Source organism: Ursus arctos, unplaced genomic scaffold (genome assembly GCF_023065955.2).
Source record: "Ursus arctos isolate Adak ecotype North America unplaced genomic scaffold, UrsArc2.0 scaffold_29, whole genome shotgun sequence".
Lineage (NCBI taxonomy): Eukaryota > Metazoa > Chordata > Mammalia > Carnivora > Ursidae > Ursus > Ursus arctos.
In genome coordinates this window covers 16,311,211-16,335,081 of record NW_026622974.1, presented here as the reverse complement: position 1 = coordinate 16,335,081, position 23,871 = coordinate 16,311,211, and the positions used below count along the sequence as shown (strand labels likewise).

Here is a 23,871-nt window from a genome sequence, read left to right as displayed (position 1 = left end):
TCTTTCATTTCTTCATTAATTATCCATTTCTCAACATTCATGTGCTGAACATTATACTTCATACTGAAGCTATAAACATGGGTAAAACACAGCCTCTGCCTTTAGGCTGCCCACCTCTCTGTGAGAGACAGACATGTGCACGTTACAACAAATTGTGGTAAATACACAAATAAAGATAGTAGAGAGCATTTGGAAACAGAGAAAACCAGGTCTCACAGGAAGAATATGAATTGATCAGCTAGCTCCATGTATGGGGGTGAGGTAGGCAGTGGACATTTATTTCCTGAGCAAAGAGACAAAAAGAAAACCTGATGTGTTTTTGTTTTGTTTTGGGAAATGGACTCTGCTCCTCACTTTCTCTCATGATTCCTAAAATGGAAAATTTCCCAAACATCGGAAGAAGGTTTCGATCCTGGGTAGCCAAAACTTAGGTCTGTATCCACACAATAAATAAATATTGAGTGTCAATTGAGAGCCAGCACAACCAAATAAGTTCTATGAATTTAAATAAATTTTGCATACTTTGAAAAAAATCCTGATTTGGACTTTGACTGTTGACATTAGATCTGTCCTTTCAGCCATTATCATGTTTTTGGTTCAGAATTTGTTAATCTGGTATCTGCACTAATGCACTCTTCTCTTAGCTAACTTTTATCAGTGTCCCCTCAAGTATGTTCCAACGGCCATTTCTAAGTACTTTCTTTCCAGGTATTTTGACGTTGTTTCATGTTCCTTGTAGTTGAACATTTCAGTGTTTGGCGTGGTGTAATGTGGAAGCCTTAGGCAGTTTCTTGTGCTAATGTTCAACCATTTATAACACTGTGTACATCAAATTTTCTCTCAGAATCCGATCTAATTCTCATGTGAGCTAATATTTTAATAAAGTATTTGGGGATTGGAAAGTTATTTTTGGCGTGTCTGTGCCAAAAAATATCTTCTACAGTTTTCATGTTCCGTTAGTTTGGCTGTTAGTGTGGGTGGTAACGTATATAAAATATATTAATATATATGTTAATAAATAATATATATATCCACATACATACCAATATATATGTAAATGCCCATACATATATACATGTGGATATGCATGTAGTTGTGTGTGTGCGCATGTGTGTGTAGTCTCTTGTATATATATTTTTTTGTCTAGAGAGAATACTCTTTTAACATGGTTGTTGTATGAACAATAAACATTACTTTTATCCAGAATTATTTTGTATTATGGCAGTAGCCACTTTAATATCTTTTGGCCCTTTATTTTTAAAATAAACTAAGGGTACTAAGCATGCATATAAATAGATTGCACTTTTTGGCCTTACTTTTAGTTTCATCTTATGGCCTTATCCTGGTTTTATATTTGCACTGTAGAATTTGTTATCTTCTTGTGCTTTTCTTTGTAAGCTGTTTTTAATCATTTATGCAAGAAAGGTAGGGTATAGATGTATGTTTTAAAAAGTTGTTATTTATGAAGAATGAGTCATTCAGGAAAGATTATATTTTCATAGAATAACAACACAAGTTAAGATTTAGATAAATGGCTCTTTTTCCATAAAAGACAAATAATACATATTACTTTCAGTGGCAGAGTGTTACAATATATGATTTTGAAAGGTTTGCAGAAAATAAGGAAATTAGAATGATTAATGCATTACAGGAACCTGGGTGCCGCCTTGCACACGTATGCAGTGTAGTAACTTCGGTTAGTCAGACCTAAAAATGGGAACGAAATTTCCTATTGAAGCTCCACAAAAAGGAGATCTTAAACTCTAATAAAACCTTTCGAATGAAAATACAAACCTTCTGTAGGTGGAAAATAGCTGCAGTTTTTAAAGGTGATCTGATCCCAGGGAGACTGTAAGGAAGAAGGAAAGTAGAGACGGGTCACCGCACAAGCCTCTCCTGGCAGCTCCAGGCAGAGTGGAAAGGCAGATTGGAAGACTGAAAATGACTGAACACCTAGGAGATGAGCTCGAGGAGGGATAGAATTTTGAAAACTTTTAGGCTGCTAGTTTTTCCTAGTGGTTTTACAGTTTTTTGTTTTCTTTTTTACTTTTTGCTGAATTGTGTCCACTATTTCATAGAGGAACACCACCTCGGTTTTTGTTCCTTTCAAGTGTTAAAAGTCACGATAAAAGAGGTGACTTACCCAGACTCAGTGTATTATACAGCTGCCTTTGTGCTGAAAGGACTATGTCATTCCGAAGGAAGTTTTATGTTTTATTCTCTTAGTCAAAAACTTGATTCTTCAATGACTTTATTCATTCCCTCTGGGATTACTCAGTGTTTACGTTCTTGCTAATGGCAGGGTTCTTATAACAACGAGCCCTTTCTTGTTGGGAGGTTTGATAAACTCAGAAAGGCTGGTTTTTATTTCTTCAAAATGTGTGAACTTTACGAAAGCAAAACAGTTTTTTGAACTTTAATTTGTTTTTGTCTAGACTTATATTCACCTATTTAGTAAACTTGAATTTGGCAGATTCTTCAGAAAGCTTCTGTGTGAATAAAAAATTGTTTTTAGAAGTATGCCATTTACCTACATTGCTGTCAGTAGATTTATTGGTTCTATAATAAATGGAGGATCACTTTTAAGTGATCATATTGGTGCCTATGAAAAACATTAACGAATTTCTTAATAATTTCCCAGGAAATAGGTAGGTAGGTCATGGTAGTAATACTTCAAGGTTATGAACACTTTACAAAGTGGTATAAAACTATAAGTAGATTTCTTTGGAAGTCTGCTTTCTCAGCAGATAAAAGAAGACTACAAATTGCTGCTTATCTTCCTAAGATTAGTAATCTATTTTCAAAGAGTTTTTCATGTGAACAGCTTTCCAAGTAGTATTCAAAATAATTTGCATTTCAGTCCTCCCCCATGACCTCGGAGCCCTCCCACTCTTTGTGCAGTTCCCGAATGATAATTTTGAGCAAACCAGAATGTGGACTTTGTTGAGAGCCTTCCTGAGAGCTCCATGAGCAGGTTCTTACTGAGTGATTTTGGGGGTGGATACCACTCTTTTTGAGTTTTACAGTTTCCACATTTGTTTCTGAATTCTTTTAATGCTTTGTCTTTGAGATGAACGTTTCCTGACTGGCTTTTGGCCTTGTGTTAAGTGTCCAAAGAACCTATTTTGCTGCTTTCCCTACAAGGCATATTTGGGAAATCTTTTCCGGTCTTGTATATAGACAGACCTAGCTTTAAAGTATCCCCGTGGTTTAGAGTATCACGGAAGTCTCACAAATTAGCAAGAGTTGAAGTCTGGTGTACGGGAATGCGTGTGTGTGTGTGTGTGTGTGTGTGTGCACGCACGCATGCGTATACACAGGCATGCTCATATGCAATCTTGTGAAGATATAAAGTAGTGCTTATTTAGTAGTGCTTAGTCTTTCATTTATGATTCAGAATTAACCAACCTGCTTACCAACTTATCTATAGATATATACTGAGTGTCTGCTAATTCTATGCCACTCTTTGTCTCAGCAGAAGGATAAAATACAAAAGTTTATTAACACATGGTTCTTGCTGACTTAGAGTTGGCCAGTTGTGAGAAGGAAGATGTGCATGCACGTTAAACAGGGCAGGGAAGTATGTGATTATTCCGTATGCCAAATTGACCAGCACAGGCCCAGGAGTAAATGGAATTCAGGGAACAGAGAGAAAAATGAGGGTGGTGAAGATGAGCGAGGGCTCCGCAAAGGAGGTGGGGCTTGATCTCTGCTCGCAAAGATGAGTGAATAGTGAGAAGACAGCAATGATGGGAAATGGCATCCTGTCCATTGGGTGGTGGATGCCACGGATGTGGCATTGAACTAAAGCATAAAACTTTGTGTTTGGGGAGAAACATTGAGAGGATGCTCGTTGGATTGGAAGGATGCTGTTGGAATAGTAGAGCTTAAATAGGTTGAATGGGACAGATATTCATATATATTTTGATGATGAAGAATTCGTAGACTTTGTCGAAAGTTATATACATTTAGATTTTTATAATTTCCTTGCTGCACTTGGTTTTGGCGCCCACAAGTTTCTGAGATAAGTCATCAGTGTTAAATATTTGATGAAAATCTCTATTTCAACACAGGCTTAGTATTAGTATTTGCAAAAGTGTGATTGTAAGTAGGTCAACATGTAAGTGTAATGTTGAATTCGCATGTGAGAAAACTTAAATTAATTACAGTGAATTTTTTCCTAGGCCGGACCTGATAGACATGAATACTGTTGCTGTTCAAAGCAACCTTGCAAATTTAGAGCACGCTTTTTATGTAGCAGAAAAAATCGGTGTTATAAGACTTCTGGATCCTGAAGGTGAGTTGCTGATTAGATGTGGACTGGCGTGAAAGTCTGATCAAAAGTAATCTACCAGCATTTTGAAATAATTTATGTTGCTGCTTATAGATGTTGATGTCTCCTCACCTGATGAAAAATCAGTAATAACTTACGTGTCATCTCTCTATGATGCATTTCCCAAAGTCCCTGAAGGTGGCGAAGGTATTGGTGCAAATGTGAGTATTGGTTTTTCCATACTAGAAGCTGCTGCTTCAGTAATGACCAGTTGACTGAATTCTTTGATAAAGCTTTTTACAGTATCTAAATATGAAATATTCTTTTTTAAAAAAAGATTTTATTTATTTATTTGAGAGAGGGAGAGGGAGCACGAGCAGGGCTAGGGGCAGAGGGAGAAGCAGACTCCCCACTGAGCCTGATGCGGGGCTCGATCCCAGGACCCTGAGATCATGACCTGGGCCGAAGGCAGATGCTTAGCTACTGAGCCACCCAGGTGCCCCAATATCAAATATTCTTTAAGGAATTTGAGTTAGGATGCTATTTAATAAACCAGTCCTGTTTGCATTTTTATGACACTATTCCACCATTACCATGAAAGCATAACTCAAAAAAAAATTTGGTCTTTGTCATAAATAAAGTAGGCTGTTTTGAGTTACATAACCTTTTATACATAAAAGCTCTAAACCACTGAATTTTGGAGGTTTTCATTTTTAACCTGCTAACCTGCTGATATTTTACATTGCAGTGTTTGATATCCTTCTATATGTAGAATATCTCACTTCTTTTTTTTTTTTTTTAAAGATTTTCTTCTTATTTATTTGACAGAGAGAGAGACAGTGAGAGAGGGAACACAAGCGAGGGAAGTGGGAGAGGGAGAAGCAGACTTCCCGCGGAGCAGGGAGCCTGATGCGGGTCTCGATCCCAGGACCCCAGGATCATGACCTGAGCCGAAGGCAGCCACTTAATGGCTGAGCCACCCAGGCGCCCCAGAATATCTCGCTTCTGAAATCACTTTCAATGTTACCGACTCTCATAATCTCATGAAATAAGTTGGCTAAGAATTCTTTTTCCAATTTAAAGGTGATATTTAGAGGAAGGTTATTTGACTTTGCCAAACTACCAGAGCTACATCGTAAGCAGGGTGAGGTGTCCAGTACAGGGAGCTTTGGGCTCCTTATTAGTCCACCGTTTCCCAAAGATTTGTGTGATTCAGTTCAAGTACACGTACTTCGGTATCTCTGGAAGAGAACAGGAAGCCCTGCAGGTGTTATGAATTTGGGGACGAGCCCCTTCACCCTGGCTTCTGCTCCTCTTCTTGCAGATTCCCTTTTTTTGCTATTTCATTTCAAAGATGTTGGAACGCACCTCGGTGAGCTCTCTTTTCTGGTCTCTTTCTCACCTCTGTGTGCTCTTGTTTCTAGATTTAGTCCCATTCTCTTTGCCTTGTTCTTTCTGTCAGAGGTTTATCCTCTCCTGATCCCTGAGTAACCTGCTCCCATGCTCATCCTCTGCTGTGATGTCTGCCAAGTCAGTACTGAGCATTGCTTGAGAGTGTTTCTTGTGGCCAAGCCTTGTCTCACCTTCTTATCCCCTTCCCCCCGTTCCTGACTCTTACCCCTTCACAGTAGAACTAGGATGAGGGCTTTTTCATACACTTCCATCTCCATTGCTTTTCTCTTCCCATCAGTATTGCACATTGTCACCAAATTGATCTTCCTAAAACCTGACGTCTTTAGCTTGAAAACTTTCAGTGATTACATATGGCCTGTGAGGTGAAATCCAGTCTATTCTGACATCAAAATTTTGCATATATTAGGGTGCCTGGGTGGCTCAGTCCTTAAGTGTCTGCCTTCGGCTCAGGTCGTGATCCCGGAGTCCTGGGATTGAGCCCCGCGTTGGGCTCCCTGCTTAGCGGGGAGCCTGCTTCTCCCTCTCCCGGTGCCCCTCCCCAACTTGTGCTGTCTCTCTCACTCTGTTGAATAAATAAATAAATAAGATCTTTTTTTAAAATGCTGCGTATATTAATTCTGCTTGCCTACTTTTTTAGCTACAGTGTTTCAACACACACTGTCTGCTGGTACCTGGGGCATTTCTAGGTCAGAGTCATGACTCACTTGGGACTCCCTATCTTTTGTCCTCCCCCCACCCACCAAAGAGTTACTTACTGGTTGTTGCAGAACTGCTCAGGGACAACCTTTCCCAAGAATCCTTTGGTGACCTTTTTCAGGCACATTTATGCTTACCCGATTATTATCTCAGCCCTTAGCATATATTACCTGTTTCAGGTATTTCAACACTTAATTAAATGCTGCTTTTCATTTTGATTAACTGTTTATATTATGACTCTCTTGCCTCCCCATCTAGACAGTGACTCTTTGATAAAAGGTATTATTCTTAAAGTATTAAATTCTTTTTTTTTTTTAAAGATTTATTTATTTATTTATTTGACAGAGATAGAGACAGCCAGCGAGAGAGGGAACACAAGCAGGGGGAGTGGGAGAGGAAGAAGCAGGCTCATAGCAGAGGAGCCTGACGTGGGGCTCGATCCCAGAACGCCGGGATCACGCCCTGAGCCGAAGGCAGACGCTTAACCGCTGTGCCACCCAGGCGCCCCTAAAGTATTAAATTCTTATTGCAACACTTAGCACAACGCTTTATACGTAATAAGCACTCAACAGATACTTAATTGAACATAGCAGGTGACAGCCTTCCAGTTTCCTCCATTTTTAAAGTTTGTTTAATGAGTAATCCTATTGTATACATTTCCTATAGTTTTCACTCCTGCCTACTTTTCTACATATTATATAGATCTTTGGGTTTCAGATAGACAGTGGATTTAGATCTAGAAAGGTTGGCAGACAATGGCAGCTAACCCGGGTTGTACACGCTATTACTCCCTCTTGCTGAGTGCCTGGAAAACACCCCAGAATAATCACAGTGTTTTTTCCTTCTGCATTTGGATGCAGCCTCAGAAGCCTTCTTAACACAGTGCCCCAGGCAGCCACTGTCTCTGAATCAGAAGTAGCACTCATCGGGCTACTCTTCATTGTCAAATGTTGCTACCATGTTTTTAAAGCTGTTTATGTGGGACTGGGTGGAAAGTGAGAAGACATTGAGCTGGTTCTGACTGTCCGGCTTAAAGACATATAAATTCTCAGAATGACCTCTGACTAAGTAGTGTTAGATTTGAATGTTACTATCTGCAGATATGGATCTTTTCTGTCATTTTATTGTTTCAGGATGTTGAAGTCAAATGGATTGAATACCAGAATATGGTGAACTACCTCATTCAGTGGATTAGACACCATGTGACCACAATGTCTGAGAGAACATTTCCTAATAATCCTGTGGAACTTAAGGTCTGTGTCACTGTAGAAGTTACAAAGGACTGAGTTGATTATTAAACTTCTTTAAAAAATATTTTATTTTACTTTATTTATTTTTTTAGAGAGAGTCTGTGAGTGGGAGGGGGGCAGAGAGAGAGAGAGAATCTTAAGCAGACTCTGTGCTAAGCATGGAGTTGGACTCAGGGCTCGATCCCATGACCCTGAGATCATGACCTGAGCCAAAATCAGGAGTTAGGTGCTTACCCAACAGAGCCTCCCAGGTGCCCTGATTATTAAACTTCTAAATAATGTTATAATAATTCCACAATTCCAGAAGTTCAAGAAAAATTGCCCTTGGTAAGCCACTAATAAATAGGCAATTTTAAAATTTATTCATCTCCTATTATTCAGAGAAAATGGAGGTAGATTTTAATAATTAAAACATAACAGCAGCAATATCTTAAAAAAATTTATAGTCCCTTAGCTTTGAGTTGTTGAGAGTAGTAAGATATAATTTGAGAGACCTTGGAACTGACATTACCAAAGTGTTTTTGGAGCATGGGGAATGCTTGGAGCCTACCAGATGGATGGCTGAGGCAGGAGGGTCTCTGGGAAGCTGGTACAAGTTTAACAGTGGTTGGGAATGTGCCTGTGGTTGAACCCTGTTAAAAACTGCTTCAGAGGGTTCATTTTGTATAGCAAGAGGTATATACTCTCACCGTGGAATCAAAAATACACACCTGACTTCCAGTATCAATGAATTCACTTAGTAAAACATTTGCTACTTATCTAAAAACAGGTCCACCTCTGTGAGGCAAAGACATTATAGAAATATCAAGGAATTATACATATGTACACTCATTGAAAAATATTGTCTCATTTTGTATATTTGGGCTTGTAATAACAAAGTAGTCTGCTTTATTTCAAGAAACTGATCATGTGAATATTAATAACAAAGTCTTAATTCCTTGAATTATAGGCTTTTTTTTTTTTTAAATCAAACTGGAATTGCAAAAACTGTGATAACCCGGGTGGATCCTGTAAAGTTATTCATTGTGTTTCTGCATCCGTACAGAACATCTGTGGAACAGTTTTTATTCACATTGCCATGGGGAGTTTGTCCCTGGCACAAAGTTACTTGGCACGGGTTGATATGATGCTTTTTAAGTGTTCTCAAGTTGTTTGTGTGATGTCTCCCTGTGTGGATGCAAACCTTTCCAGGGCCAGAAAGATCCCCCCTTCCTTCGCCCCAGCCCCCAGGCGTGGTCTGTAGCACATAATGGCATTGTGAACTCATTTTCTAATGGATGTCCCGAAGCATTGCAATTTGGGTTCAAAGCAATTTTCAGATTTCAAGTAAACTTATTTCCAGATGGATTCCTGTTGTCCAGACACTTGGGTAAATTTGTACTGGCTTCTGATGAATGCAGATTAATGTTTTGGAAGAAGTTTGAGGACTGCACAGGTTACTTGCTGGTGCCCAGGATATCACGTCATACATGGAAGAAAACATCATGGGCAATGCCAATAGTTTCATTAGCTAGCAAAACACTGAATGGACTCCTTCAGAAATGTGGCTGCCTGAGGTTTTACAGGGAATTTTTAAAAAAACAGCATGAATTAAAATGAAATAATTAGTATATATTTATTAAATGCGGATATGTTTTATCTACATAATTTTAACGAAGGTCCTTTTTAATGTAATAAGTTATATTTAAGAGATTTTCAGATTAGTATCTACAAACCAGATAATTTAATTATATGGCTGAAACTTCTATAATAAAAGCAGCAGCCAATAGCATCTATATTTGTTTATTAAAAGATCTGTTTAACTTGGGACATTGAAACCAAGGTTAGCTATGTGATAAGAATTGGGCCATGGAAACCAAGGTTTAGCTATGCGATAAGAATTCTGTGTGATAGAATTCTATTTCCAAGGCGAGATCCATGATACAGAAGAGAACACGTTTTTCTTGATAGGAATTGCATCAGATATTTTTACAAAAGCTAAAAGCTAAAATGCAACATTTGGAAAGTGCATCTTTTAAAGGATGTGTTTTCTTGTTTGTATGATGCGAGATTTTAGGTAGAGCCCTACTAAACACTGCCATGGTTTATTACTATTCAGATCCCTACATGGCATATGTTGAATCATGGCTCACGTCGGTAATTACACCCTTGTCAAATCTTGCATACTGTAACCTAGTCACTGACTAGCTGGGAATTGGTATTGTCCTTAGGTGTCAGTTTTATAAAGGAATTCCACTGAATGCATATGACACAGTAAATAGCATTTGAAATGGTAACATTATGCAGTAATGAAAATAGGTCTTTGAAGTTTGGGCCTTCATTTATTTTCCCTTTCACTTTAGGCACTTTATAATCAGTATTTACAGTTTAAAGAAACAGAAATTCCACCAAAGGAGACAGAAAAATCAAAAATTAAACGCCTATATAAGTTATTAGAGGTAAGCAAAAATTTCCTTTGTACTGTCAGGCACAATCTTTTTTTTTTTTAATCCTTGCTTCATATTAAATTTTTTTGTTTTTCTCAAGATTTGGATAGAATTTGGACGTATCAAACTACTGCAAGGTTATCATCCAAATGACATAGAGAAAGAGTGGGGAAAACTCATTATTGCCATGCTCGAGAGGGAGAAGGCACTTCGTCCAGAAGTGGAAAGGTAGGCTGGAGGTGTTTTCTGCCATGGATATCAGGCTGGGCATTTGGAGGTGACTCTTTGTTCTCATAGAAGGTACTTAAGTTTGGAGCCAGGCAGACCTAGGACCAACATTCATATTTTTCATGTCCTTGTCTGTGTGACCCTGGATAAGTCACTTAGTCTCTCTGATTCCTCATTTTCTTATCCAGAAACACTTCCAATAGGTTTGAGGAATAATCAGTGAAGTAATGTTTAAATAGGACCTGGTAGGATAGGTTGGTGTGTGACGTCTTATCTGATCATCTAAATTACCTGTGAGAATTTCCCATACGGGCTTTTAATTCATCAGGGCCTGGATCCAGAAGCTGATATGTAGGTCAGCAGTTAACTTATTTTGTTTCTTGCTATATATTTGCTATGGCCCTCTTTCCATGGGGCAATGGAAACAGGAGTCTAGTCTTTCTCCACTTAGAGGGCAATGAAGTGGCATCTAGAAAACACTCAGGAAATGTTGGTTCAAATTCCCACCTCTACAAATATATTTATTCCATGAAATCATCACTGACTCTATCATTCTCTCTCGTGCACTACACCCAGTTGCCTGGGAAAGCACTGATTAGTCGTTAGGAGACATTTGTTGAATGGATTTGTCCATTATAGTACTTCCCTCACAGCCTGACTTTGGCACTTGGGAAGGGAATTGTGATCTCCGTTCCTCATGAGCTGTGAGCTCCCTAGGAGCTGGGCCTCCCACTATAAGGCCTGTGTGGTCGGTGCACCTCTCTGGCTGCCTCACTCGACACCATCCTTGCTCTTTCTAGTGTGGCCACACTGACAGTCTCTCAGGAGCCCTGATGTGCCAAGAGGATCTTTGGACCATCTGTTCCTTTGGCAGAGAAGTTTCCTTATCCTCCCTGTCCCTTCACTCCTGATCAGTCTCAGATCCTGGCTCCAGTGTGACTTCCTCAAGAAACTTCCTGTGGTCTCCCAGGCTGGTTCAGATGTCTTGATTATAACTCTCATATTTACATGCAGTGTTCCTTCATATCTCAGTTGTAATTTTATATTTGTTTCTGTGATCGTTGGATTAAGGGCCACCCATTCACAGTTATGGGCTCCAAGAACGTGGAGACAGACTTGTTTTTGCTGTCCTTCGTGTTGCCAGTGCTCAGTGCAGTGCCTGGCACACAGAGAAGCACTTAGTGTACTCATGTTCTTTGTGCCCCACACATGACTTTCCACATTGATGAAATAGGAAATAATGCATTGAAGATACGAGAGCAAGTCAACTTGTCAGTCGTTTATTAAATTACTAATTACATTCCTGTTAAAGTGTAATATTCTATCTGCATAACTGGATCTAGATCCAAAGTAAGCTTGAAATACCCAGGATGTACCTTTTATGGAGGAGATCATGTTGGGTGATTAAAATTATACACTTAAGCTCATCGGAAGTAATGGAAAAATGTCTGAGAAAGGATAGGGAGTAGATTTTTAGTTGTCAGAACAGTAGCCTGATTTTATTTTATTTTATTTATTTTTTTTTAAAGATTTTATTTATTTATTTGACAGAGATAGAGACAGCCAGCGAGAGAGGGAACACAAGCAGGGGGAGTGGGAGAGGAAGAAGCAGGCTCATAGCAGAGGAGCCTGATGTGGGGCTTGATCCCATAACGTCGGGATCACGCCCTGAGCCGAAGGCAGACGCTTAACCGCTGTGCCACCCAGGCGCCCCAGTAGCCTGATTTTAATGCAGTGGTCAGGAGTTCACGGTCCAGGAGCTAGTCAATCCTGGATAAGATTTTTTGCTCAATTTGCAGGTCATGTGATCTTAGACAAGTTCATTGACCTTCCTAAGCCTCAGTTTCCTGATTTGTAAACAGGCTGTAATAGTACCTGCCACATTTGGTGGTTGAGTATGAGATGAGGTCATGCATGTAAAATGATTAGTTTATTTCCGGGCACATACTAATAGCTGAATAAATGCGAGAGCGGCTGTTATTATTTCACGCCTCTCTGTTTACTAAGTATATTTGACATGATACTCTCAAATTTCCCCTTTCTTGCCATCCAAAAAGAAAAATACCTACCTTTAGAGTGGAGAAGCAACAGTTTGGCTTTGTAGTGTTGGCAGCACAAAAATGTTTGGTTGGATAAATGCCTTCATTTTTCTTGATGCAACAAGTTTTTTGGCATTAACTATTAATTGCAAATAATAACTATGTGACGTGGGAATGTGGAAAAGATAAATGAGAAAGAACCAATGTTCTTTTGCCATGCAATAACCTATCGAAAGGAAAAAACAAGCACAGACAAGTTGAATTTGCAAGCATTGCATTGATACTCTACTTAGCACTTTGGCTTTTAAAAATATAAAGTGACTATAGTAAAATTAGAGGTGACATTCCTGAGAGCATGTCATATAAAGAAAGGCCAATGGCTACTTTTCCAGTTCATATAACCTGATAAACGACGTGGCGGTTAAAATGGAAATGTACTTTGTTTCTCATCAAACTCATTTGTTTTTAGGTGCTTCTAAGTACCAGTATTTAGCCTTGTGTTACTCAGGACAGACCTGGCCCTTTACAAAAGTCAGGCTGTGATTGAATATTTGTGTTTTTAAGCAGATGATTGGTATTGCCTGAATAGCCTTTACTAATCGTGTCTGGGCTTCAGGGAGGCATCTGAGTTGTTTTTTAGGTGCCTGCAATGGGATGACTCTTGATGAAAGTATTTGGCAAATCTTTTCCAGTGACGCCCTGATCAGCCTGCCTTGTCCATACTTGTAGAGTTTTAATGCGGGCTACAAAAGGCAAACCTCAGCTAGCAAACACATGGCTTTAGGCGAGATTCTTTTGAATAGTTATCAGCATATTATTTGCTGCGTGTTAAATATGCAGGTTGGAGCATATTTAAGGAGCCCTTTCGGCTGTGACATTTAGCTGCCGCTTTTCACCGTTAGAAGTAGAGCTTTTAGCAGACCTTCTACTTTTTCGTCTGCTTGGAATGGTCAAAGGAGGAACATCCTTTCAGGACTAAACATGCACAGTAGTAGTTACAGCTACCGAAGTAGCGATTCTGTGTTTAGTAACACTACTAGCACCCGAACCAGTCTGGATTCAAATGAAAACTTTCTCTCGGTTAATTGTGGTCCAACACTGATCAACTCCTGCATTAGCTTCGGCAATGAATCCCTTGACGGACACAGGTATTGAATCCTTGCTGTAGGATTGTTGTACTGTTTGGCGGGGAGGCATTTTTCAGGGGTGGAGAACTTTCTGACTTGAAAGAGAGAGACTTTCATTTGTTCTGTCTCTTCTTTTAGGTTGGAAATGTTACAGCAGATTGCCAACCGAGTTCAAAGGGACAGTGTCATCTGTGAAGACAAACTGATACTTGCCCGAAATGCTCTCCAGTCTGTAAGTTAATTTTAGGGGCCACTGGGATTGTGGTGGAGGGGTCTGTACCTTTGGATGAACTAAAACTTTTGTATAACATTTGGTTGATCTTCGTATTGTCTTCTACTGAAACTTAAAGCTCGTTAAAGATTGTGATCACTGTTCACTCTCTTGAGGAACAGTCCGTAAAGAGAAAACCTATTTTTGAAACAAAAGAGAAAACAGAGAAGACCCAAGTAGCTTTTCATTCCAGTATTTTGAGTTTTATATTTGAAGCTAGTTTTGAAACTTGTTTCATGGAATTAATGTTGAGTTCTTTTAAAACACAGGATTCTAAAAGATTAGAATCAGGGGTGCAGTTTCAGAACGAAGCAGAAATTGCCGGGTATATACTTGAATGTGAGAACCTTTTACGCCAGCATGTAATTGACGTACAGATTCTCATTGACGGAAAATACTACCAGGCAGATCAATTGGTACAGAGGTAAGATTCCTGCTTGTTCATACTCTGTCCCTCTGTGGAATTGCTTCATGGACACTTGCGATGGAAATGTAGAGTGTGGCAGTTTTATGAAATATATTTCTTATGCTCTTTTCAGTTGGAAATGTGTGTCACCTTAATTCTGATATATTTTGATATGTTAATTAGGTACTTATTCAAAGATAAGTAATAGGAAAAATATTTTATAGTACATACAATACAATATAATAATAAATAGTACATTTAATACTGTAATAACTAACATACTTCGAGTTAAAATATTTGTATGACATTTAAAAAACGGAAAATATAAAGAAAGTATCCTTTATAACTCACTTTTTAAGTTTTCTGTTTATCCTGTCATGAAATGTTTATAATAAAATGTTGGGGAAAAAATGTATGTATAAAATTCTCCATCTCTGAGAAGTGGGTTTCAGGGTAGGGATGGAACATTTTCAGGTTGTAGACTGTATTTAGTATAAATATATGTATGAGATATATATAAAGCAAAAATTGTAAATGATACCTTGACCCTAGTAATTTCACTTTTAGGAATTTATAATAATTTTAAATATAGAAAATATGTAAATATAGAAAAACGTTTTGTTCATGTTAGAGATATTTTATAATAACAAAATTTGGAAATATCCTACATGTCAAACAGTAGGAGAATGATCACATTATAGTGTAGTAATTATGTTCATTATAAGTGGTAGTTATAAAGACTTTGTGATAATATGGAAAGTGCTCACAGCACAAAGTTCTGTGAAAAAAATTGTGATGCAAAATTTTATTAATATGATATAGTGACTTTTTTTTAGTAGACTGTTTTTTTGAACACTTCAGGTTTACAGAAAAATTGATAGGAAAATACAGAGTTCCCATATGCCCCTTTTTACCCCCCTTCCCTGATTATCAACCATCTTGAATTAGTGTGATCCATTTGTTACAATTGATGAGCCCGTATTGATAAAACTGTTAACTAACGTCCATAGTTGGCATTAGGGTTCACTCTTTGTGAAACGTATATTATAGTTTATCCCTTTTGATTTTCTTTTCAGGGTTGCAAAACTGCGTGATGAAATTATGGCCTTAAGGAATGAATGTTCCTCCGTGTACAGCAAAGGACGCATGCTGACAACGGAACAGACGAAACTCATGATATCAGGAATCACTCAAAGTTTAAACTCAGGATTTGCACAGACCTTAAACCCCAGTCTGAACTCAGGGCTGACCCAGGGTTTAACGCCTTCCCTGACCCCTTCTAGTGTGACCTCAGGCCTGTCATCAGGTCTGACTTCCCGCCTGACTCCATCTGTCACTCCGGCTTATACACCTGGTTTCCCATCAGGGGGATTGGTTCCAAGTTTCTGTTCAGGAGTAGAGACCAATTCATTGCAAACTCTGAAGTTGATGCAGATCCGAAAGCCCCTTCTGAAGTCGTCTTTGCTGGATCAGAATCTAACAGAAGAGGAAGTCAACATGAAATTTGTTCAGGATCTTTTGAATTGGGTTGATGAGATGCAGGTAAAAAGGTTTATTCTACCTGAAAGTTTCAGTCTTCATTGCTGTCAGTTTGTTTTTTAACTCTAGTATCTTTCTGATTAAAGGTGCAGCTGGACCGCACTGAGTGGGGATCGGATTTGCCAAGTGTTGAAAGCCATTTAGAAAATCATAAAAATGTTCACAGAGCTATTGAAGAATTTGAATCTAGCCTTAAAGAAGCTAAAATCAGTGAGGTATGTGAACTTAAAATCTGTGTGTATTTCATTTTAGCTTGCTGTTTTTTTTGCTCTTTTTAAATAAAGACCCTATAACAAAATATAGATACAGTATTACGTATGAGTCAGAATTCCTTAAGATCCCTAAACTCAATGTCTTCGTATCCTATGTTATAGATTCAAATGACAGCACCTCTGAAACTAACTTATGCTGAAAAGTTACACCGATTAGAGAGTCAGTATGCAAAACTCTTGGTAAGTTTTTTGGTTTTTTTTTAAACTTTTTTTAACTCTTTTTTTTTTTTTTTTTTTTTTACTTTTGCCAAGAATTTCCCTTCTCTCTATTTGGTCAAGACATGATTCTTACAATGATTTTTCTTCCAAAGAATACATCCCGGAATCAAGAACGGCACCTTGATACACTCCATAATTTTGTAACTCGTGCAACTAATGAACTTATTTGGTTGAATGAAAAAGAAGAAGAGGAAGTCGCTTATGACTGGAGTGAAAGAAATACCAACATAGCTCGGAAAAAAGATTACCATGCTGTACGTACAGCCCTTCTCATTGAATGCCGAAGTCGTTATCTCAGGTTTAGATCTCCTTTCTAACCTCGCTTCTTCATTCTTTCTTACATTAGGAATTAATGAGAGAACTGGATCAAAAGGAGGAAAATATTAAGTCAGTTCAAGAGATTGCAGAACAGCTACTTTTGGAAAATCACCCAGCCCGACTGACGATCGAGGTAAGTCAGAAAGTATAATGGTCATGGTTGAGTATTGACATTTGATGATTACCTTTCAGATTCTTTTATTGCTGATAAATTGAAAAATACAAACTTTTGTTACAGCATGGCTCAAAAATAACATTTCTGATAAATCATAGTGATTCTTGCCTTTAACTCTCTTGCTTTCTCTAAGTGTGTCACCCACCATCACTTCAAATAAAGGTACCTTTGTCAACTACCGTGGCTAAAGATATGTATTACAGTAAATATGAAGGATCTTGACTTCACAGACTTTGATTTTTTTTATTTCTTCTTGACTGTGATATTGTGCAAGTGATGTAACCTACTTGCCTCCCTCACCTGTCCAAAGTGGGGGCGATCCTTCTAACCCATTAAGAACGGGACGAATAACATACTCTCACTTAGTACAGTTCTTGGTACATATGTTCCAGGAAGTGTTTGTTGTTATTACTTAATAATTTTATTCATGGTCTGGTTTTGTGAGGTGTATTGGAACAACAACCTGGCAAAGCCTCATGGCATAGCGCACACATTTCAAATCCAGAAGCAGAGAATTGGGAGGGGATTTATCAGGTTTCCCGTGCGGTAGTGGTAGTCTATTTACTTTTTAGTCCTATTCTAGTTAGAGTTGGTGACTTTCTAAATGTAAAGGGGGTTATATAGAAGTGAGAGGAGCGTCAAACATGGAGAAACGTGGTAGATTGCCAGAGGGAACAAATGGAGCTGTGCTTAAAATGTTACCTGCTTCAGACTCTCACAGTTGAGGAGAGGTGTCCGATAGTCTTTGTTCACTGGAATCGCCACAGTACAAAAAATTAGTAAAATTCTAAACCTCAGTTGGAAGTTTTGGGACTATTATATTTGACCTTCTTCATATAAAAATACAGTCTTGCATGCCCATGAAATGCCACATAGGAAGTTAAAGACACAGAAGAGTAGGGGGAGTAATAGGGAAAGCAAATTAGAATCATGAAGGGTCTGTATCCTTTTGTACGATGATAAACTAAAAATAGAGTATTCTTCAAGGTAGAGATGAAAACTGTTAGGGGATATGATTACAGGCTAAGAATTTTAATGGGCCTGGATAATGTGAATGTGAACCTGATTACTTTTATGTAGAGATGTTAATCTAATTAACTAAAAGTTTGAGGGATACAATTAAGCCTGAGTCATCTTTACGATTCCATTGGTCTATCCAATGTCTTGTGGGTATGTGGATAGTATTTAGTTAATTATCAACACTATTTCATATGTTATATGAAAAAAGAAAGTAATAATCTAACAACACACAATGATATGTCTTTTATAGCCAATTTGCTGAAAGTAGCTTAATTTGAGGGCACAGGTAATATGACCGGGTTATGTTGCCAGATTTCCAGTGCTGCATTGTGTATTCCATTCAGAAAGCCTGCCTGCGCATAGCTCTGCAGGAGTGAGTTTTTCCTGAAGGGGAAGAATGACAGGCTGACTTAAGGTAGTCATTAAAGCATCTAGATCGCCCTCTTCTGGAAGTCAGTGAATTGCAGCTTAAATATAAAAGGCTGTTTTAAGTTTTCTTTAAGTAGATGTTCTTTCTGTTATGTTTTTGCTCTTGTGAGAGATTTACTTTGTATTAAAAATTCAAGTAAAAATATTTTAAATAAAAATTCTTAGTATGATGATAATTGCAGTTCCAGAATTACAGTGATAAGGGATTGCACTCTCTCTTCTCCACTCTCCCCAAACCCTCCCCTGGCAAAAACAAACACGTAAGTCACCCCCCTCCCCCCAAGACTTTCTAGTTTTGTTTCTAGTTTTAGAAACAAAAACAAAGAGGAAACTACAGAACCATTTATTATGGTCTGTATTTTTACATTTTTATTTTTAATTTATATTTAAGTTTTTAGGACTGGCCTCGTGCAAGTAAGGACTCTTACATTAGAGGGACATTTCACTACCCTAATTTTCAAGTCTTACTCTGTTAATCTCATCGTCTGTTTAGATAGCAGAGTTTTTAAGCCTTTAAAAGCTTTGCTGTGTATGCACGTCATTGCTCTTCAGCTGGTTGCAGTGGTTGTGTTTAATCTTTAAGGCCTACCGAGCGGCAATGCAGACGCAGTGGAGCTGGATCTTACAGCTGTGCCAGTGTGTGGAGCAGCACATAAAGGAAAACACCGCATATTTCGAGGTGTGTGAATAGAGTCACGTCAGTTGATGGTGTTGTGATTTTGGCCCATTTATAGAAAGCACCTTCAAGTTTACTAAGGACATGTATGTAATGTGTGGGGGAAATAAACTGAAGTATTTTCTTTGTAGAATATATGGGACATAGGTCCTATAGGATAGATCGAAGCAATCTATTAAGGAGGAAATCCTTTAAAAACCTTTAAAAATGTCAGAAAATCTTTATTTTATAAGTGTCTTTTATAAAGAAATGTTTCGTTACAGAGGGCTCTTTTTTTTTTATTTTTCAGAAGTTTTAAAATATTCTTGGAGTTTCTCTCCTACTTAAAAATTATTTGTAGAACAGAATTTCAGCCAAAATGATATAGGGTCAAAACACAATATAGATCTATATAAACTTTAGACACTACGGATAATCATCCAAACTCGAGAGTCATTTGGTAAAGGAGCCATGTGACTGTTACGTGGTCTTGTGATTTTATTCTGTTCTCACTCATGAGGGGTCCACAGGGCTCTGGTACTCTGACTTGACCACTAACTCTCTGCTTTACTGGCATTCGATACACTCTAACTGCCAGTTTTCATCTTTCTATAGTTTTTCAATGATGCCAAAGAAGCTACTGATTACTTAAGGAATCTAAAGGACGCCATTCAGCGGAAGTACAGCTGTGATCGATCAAGCAGCATTCACAAGCTGGAAGACCTTGTTCAGGAGTCAATGGTACCGAACAGACACCTGCGCATTTCATCAGTCATGTATAATCCGGATTAGATTAGTATTTCATCAAATTTCTATATATGCAGAACTTTATATTTTATGGGTACTCTTGATATTTCCACCTCATTCGATCAAGCATTCAGTTTTAGTATTTTCTGTTAACAAGTACAACAAAAGTGCTTTTTTATGTGACTGCCTCAATATTTTAGATAAATGTTTTGAGAGTGTTCTGTGTATGTGTGTGTGTGTTTAGTCACAAAAAACTCTAAGCACTTTTTATATCCTAGACACTGTTTTAAGTACTGGAGATAGAGCAGTGAGGAAAACAGACAAGAATCCCTGCTCTCCTGGTGCTTACACGCTAAAGGGAGAGCAGACCTTAAACATGATAAATAAGTAAAATATGTAGTGTAGTGGTAAATGCCAAAGAGGAAAAAAAAAAAAAAAAAAAACAAAGCAAGGGAAGAGAGATGCAAGAGGGGATGGAGGGGCATTGAGTGTTTAGACCAGGTGGTCAGGGAAGGCTTTTGTGATGAAATTTTATTTGTATAAAGCCCTAAAAGAAGACAGAACACAAGTCTTTTACTTTTTAAAATCTGTCTTATTTATTACTTAGGAAGAGAAAGAAGAACTTTTGCAGTATAAAAGCACCGTAGCAAGCCTGATGGGGAGAGCCAAAACAATAATTCAGCTGAAGCCAAGGAATCCTGACTGTCCACTCAAAACTTCTCTTCCGATCAAAGCTATCTGTGACTACAGACAAATTGAGGTATTCTAGAAACAGACCGGTTTCTGGCAGTATTCTTATCTTTTAAACATGAGGTGATATTGCTGACCAGTGGTAAAGTTTTCCACCTCAAAAAAACAAAACAAAACAAAATCCCGTGATTGGGTATGGTAAAGCATTAGTCAACAGTGATCTCATTTGGTTATTCTTTTCTTCATTTAAAACCAGATAACCATTTACAAAGATGATGAGTGTGTTTTGGCCAACAACTCTCATCGAGCTAAGTGGAAGGTCATTAGCCCTACTGGGAATGAGGCAATGGTCCCATCTGTGTGTTTCACAGTTCCTCCACCGAACAAAGAAGCCGTTGACTTTGCAAACAGGTTTGTATGCATTCACTAAACACATAGAGATGGGTCCAGAGGCTCTCTGAAGTTTAAAGAAACAATCAATACTTTGTCAAGGCCCCTAGGATCAGAAGGATCTAGAACTAGTAAACATGGGATAGTTTGCAAACAGGAAGAAAAATTACAGCATGTTTTCAGAGGGAGCGAAAAGGCTTAATCAAGTATTTGGTTTGTTTGCTTTTTTCATGTATTTCAGAATTGAGCAACAGTATCAGAATGTCCTGACTCTTTGGCATGAGTCTCACATAAACATGAAGAGTGTAGTGTCCTGGCATTATCTCATCAATGAAATTGACAGAATTCGAGCAAGCAATGTGGCTTCAGTAAGTAGGAATCTGCACATCAGCCTCATCTGTCCAAAAATATGGGGCACATTATCGTGAGGGATGGAGTTTGTATTTGTTCCAGAATAGGATGGAGTCCAGCAGATCCATGCTAATATTCATCTGTTTAATAAGTATTTGTTACCTACCTGCTATATACAGGGCACTTTCTAAGAATGAGGGAAATCTGGAGATCACATATTTCATTCAGTGCTTATTACATTTTGGTAGGGAGGCAGGATATAGTGTTTGGACTTATAGGGTAGATGTAGTTTGATTTCATTTTTTGATGTTTTATAGCCTCGTATTTCCTTATCTATTAAAACTCGTAATTGTTAATAAAAAATAACATTAATTTCACGTGGTTCTTCTATTTATGACTATTGCTATGAACTGACATACCCCAGAAGACCCTAACTTAAGATCTGGCCCATTTACTGTTAGTACCATAATCGCTTGCTTACATGGATTTTTGATCTTCTTTAGATAAAGACAATGTTACCTGGTGAACATCAGCAAGTTCTCAGTAACCTACAATCTCGTTTTGAAGATTTCCTGGAAGATAGCCAGGAATCCCAAGTATTTTCGGGCTCAGATATAACACAACTGGAGAAGGAGGTCAATGTATGTAAGCAGTATTATCAAGAACTTCTTAAATCAGCAGAAAGAGGTAAATCATAGGAACCCTTGTATTTTTCCCCATAGGTGTTTAGTCTAGGCTCTTTTCTGCTCAGTGGGAATCGATCTTCATTGTGTTATGTCACTCAGCCTATGATAGGTGGCCACAGGTGCTGGAACGTTAAAAGCATTTGTGAGGTAGGAAGAAGCAAGGAGGGATTCATTTATTTCTAAATGATCAATTAATAAAAAGATGCCTAAATAATGTGACAAGTGGTGAATTCTCAATACATCTGGTTTTCAACATTTTCAGTGTCTTGTAATGTAATGTTCAGAATGATCCTTTAGCTTTCGGAAAGATTCAGTTATTTTTCCATGTACCAAACCTGGATTTTTTTTTAAAACACACTTGATTTTTTAGAGTGGTTTTAGATTCAAAGCAAAATTGAGAGGAAAGTACAGAGATTTCCTCTGACCAAACCTGGATTTTATACAGAGGTTAAAGGACAAGATTTTGTCTAGTTAACTTTTTTTTTTTTTTAAAGATTTTATTTATTTATTTAACAGAGAGAGACAGCCAGCGAGAGAGGGAACACAGGCAGGGGGAGTGGGAGAGGAAGAAGCAGGCTCCCAGTGGAAGAGCCTGACGTGGGGCTCGATCCCAGAACTCCGGGATCACGCCCTGAGCTGAAGGCAGACGCTTAACGACTGAGCCACCCAGGCGCCCCTGTCTAGTTAACTTTTATTAAATATAAAGTTTATTCTGGACTCTTTTGATATTACTTAGAGACAAAAAACTTTATTAGTATTCTGTTTAAAAAGATTTTAAATATCAACAAATTCTTTACCTACATTTCATTTTTAAGTACTTTTTTTAATTTTAAAGATTAAGCTGCAGCTAATGTAATTCAGATTTTTGTGAACATAAAACAGCATAATATGTTACTTTCCTTGGACATCCTAAATCAGAAATTGGCACTTAGAATAGCATTAGGGAAATTTTATTAACTGTTCATAAATTGTAAGGTCGACTCTTTTAAGGTTCATGTCCTTAGGGTGGGATTGTGATGACGACAGGTAGCCTTAGTTTGACCAGCAACATCCAGAAGACAGAAAACAAAGTGTTTTCTAAACATTATATTTACTTTCACAGAGGAACAAGAGGAATCCGTGTATAATCTCTACATCTCTGAAGTTCGAAACATCAGACTTCGATTAGAGAGTTGTGAAGATCGTTTGATTAGGCAGATCCGCACTCCGCTGGAAAGAGATGATTTGCATGAAAGTGTGTTCAGAATCACGGAGCAGGAGGTGAGACTTGTAAATGTGTTGGGACAGAATTCACTGAAGGTAAATTACTGTCTCAGTAACTTTCATTGTTAACTCCAGTGCCTTCTCATGTGCTCAGCTTTGCCCACTCGTCACTTTGTGAATTCTAATTATGTATTTATTGCTTATGAACTAGAATTCTCTAATTCAGTTCTACCTTTGACTCAGGTAAACGCAGAAACTTGCACCCTCTGACCCCCTATGATGGAGGCTCTTGGGGTTTCTCATAGTGAAAGCCATTACATGTTTGTTGATCACCTGCTGAATGCAGAAACACTAAGTTAGATGTTTGTGCCTGAGGAGATAGGCAGTAAAGGAATTACTGATTATAAAACTTGAAAACCGTGGCTTAGTTTCCTTGATAAAGAAAAAGTAAAGAATACTTAGCTTTTTAAGTCAGTGATTATAATGTAAATTGTGTTTTTAAACTGTCTTAAGAACAATGCCCCATCTAGAGTGATAGCCTAATACTTATGTTTATTCTTTATTTTACAGAAACTAAAGAAAGAACTGGAGCGACTTAAAGATGACTTGGGAACAATCACAAATAAATGTGAAGAATTTTTCAGTCAAGCAGCAACCTCTGCATCAGTTCCCACCTTACGATCTGAGCTCGGTGTGGTCATTCAGAACATGAACCAAGTCTATTCTATGTCTTCTACTTACATAGAGAAGTATGTATAACCTCTGTCGTACTATAAATTTGCTTCATACAACTGTCATATTTGTGTGTATATATAAATATATATGTGTGTGCTGTTCATTTAAAAACACAAAAATGAATGTAAATATTCCCTTTTTTGTCTTAATAACAAATGTGTTAATTATTTCCATGAAGTTATTATGCTTCATGCTGAAAGGAAATGGGCCTCAGAGATTAGGGCGTCTGTATGATTTTCCCACGTTTTGCCTATGGTTTTAGTCCCTTAGCAGTTGTAGCCTGGAGGATTTTCCTCTCAAGCTTGGTGTAAAG

At 38.0% G+C, this 23,871-nt stretch overlaps 1 protein-coding gene across 28 annotated transcripts in view; it reads left to right on the top strand.

The window, feature by feature from the left end:
- LOC113261161 (dystonin) overlaps positions 1-23,871 on the top strand; it is a 453,463-nt gene that overhangs the window by 276,134 nt on the left and 153,458 nt on the right. For 26 of the 28 annotated variants that reach the window (XM_026507181.4, XM_026507164.4, XM_044387138.3 and 23 more), the window contains 20 exons: positions 4,185-4,297; positions 4,388-4,494; positions 7,516-7,635; positions 9,975-10,070; positions 10,159-10,286; positions 13,591-13,684; positions 13,993-14,147; positions 15,206-15,671; positions 15,755-15,883; positions 16,043-16,120; positions 16,252-16,413; positions 16,506-16,610; positions 18,685-18,780; positions 19,372-19,497; positions 20,111-20,263; positions 20,450-20,604; positions 20,825-20,951; positions 21,438-21,621; positions 22,723-22,880; positions 23,394-23,572. In XM_026507181.4, coding sequence (XP_026362966.3) covers positions 4,185-4,297; positions 4,388-4,494; positions 7,516-7,635; positions 9,975-10,070; positions 10,159-10,286; positions 13,591-13,684; positions 13,993-14,147; positions 15,206-15,671; positions 15,755-15,883; positions 16,043-16,120; positions 16,252-16,413; positions 16,506-16,610; positions 18,685-18,780; positions 19,372-19,497; positions 20,111-20,263; positions 20,450-20,604; positions 20,825-20,951; positions 21,438-21,621; positions 22,723-22,880; positions 23,394-23,572 — 2,931 coding nt within the window. Of the gene's footprint in view, positions 1-4,184; positions 4,298-4,387; positions 4,495-7,515; positions 7,636-9,974; positions 10,071-10,158; positions 10,287-10,319; positions 13,474-13,590; positions 13,685-13,992; positions 14,148-15,205; positions 15,672-15,754; positions 15,884-16,042; positions 16,121-16,251; positions 16,414-16,505; positions 16,611-18,684; positions 18,781-19,371; positions 19,498-20,110; positions 20,264-20,449; positions 20,605-20,824; positions 20,952-21,437; positions 21,622-22,722; positions 22,881-23,393; positions 23,573-23,871 lie in introns of those variants that run through there. The other 2 variants (XM_057304000.1, XM_026507186.4) reach the window with 2 other exon arrangements.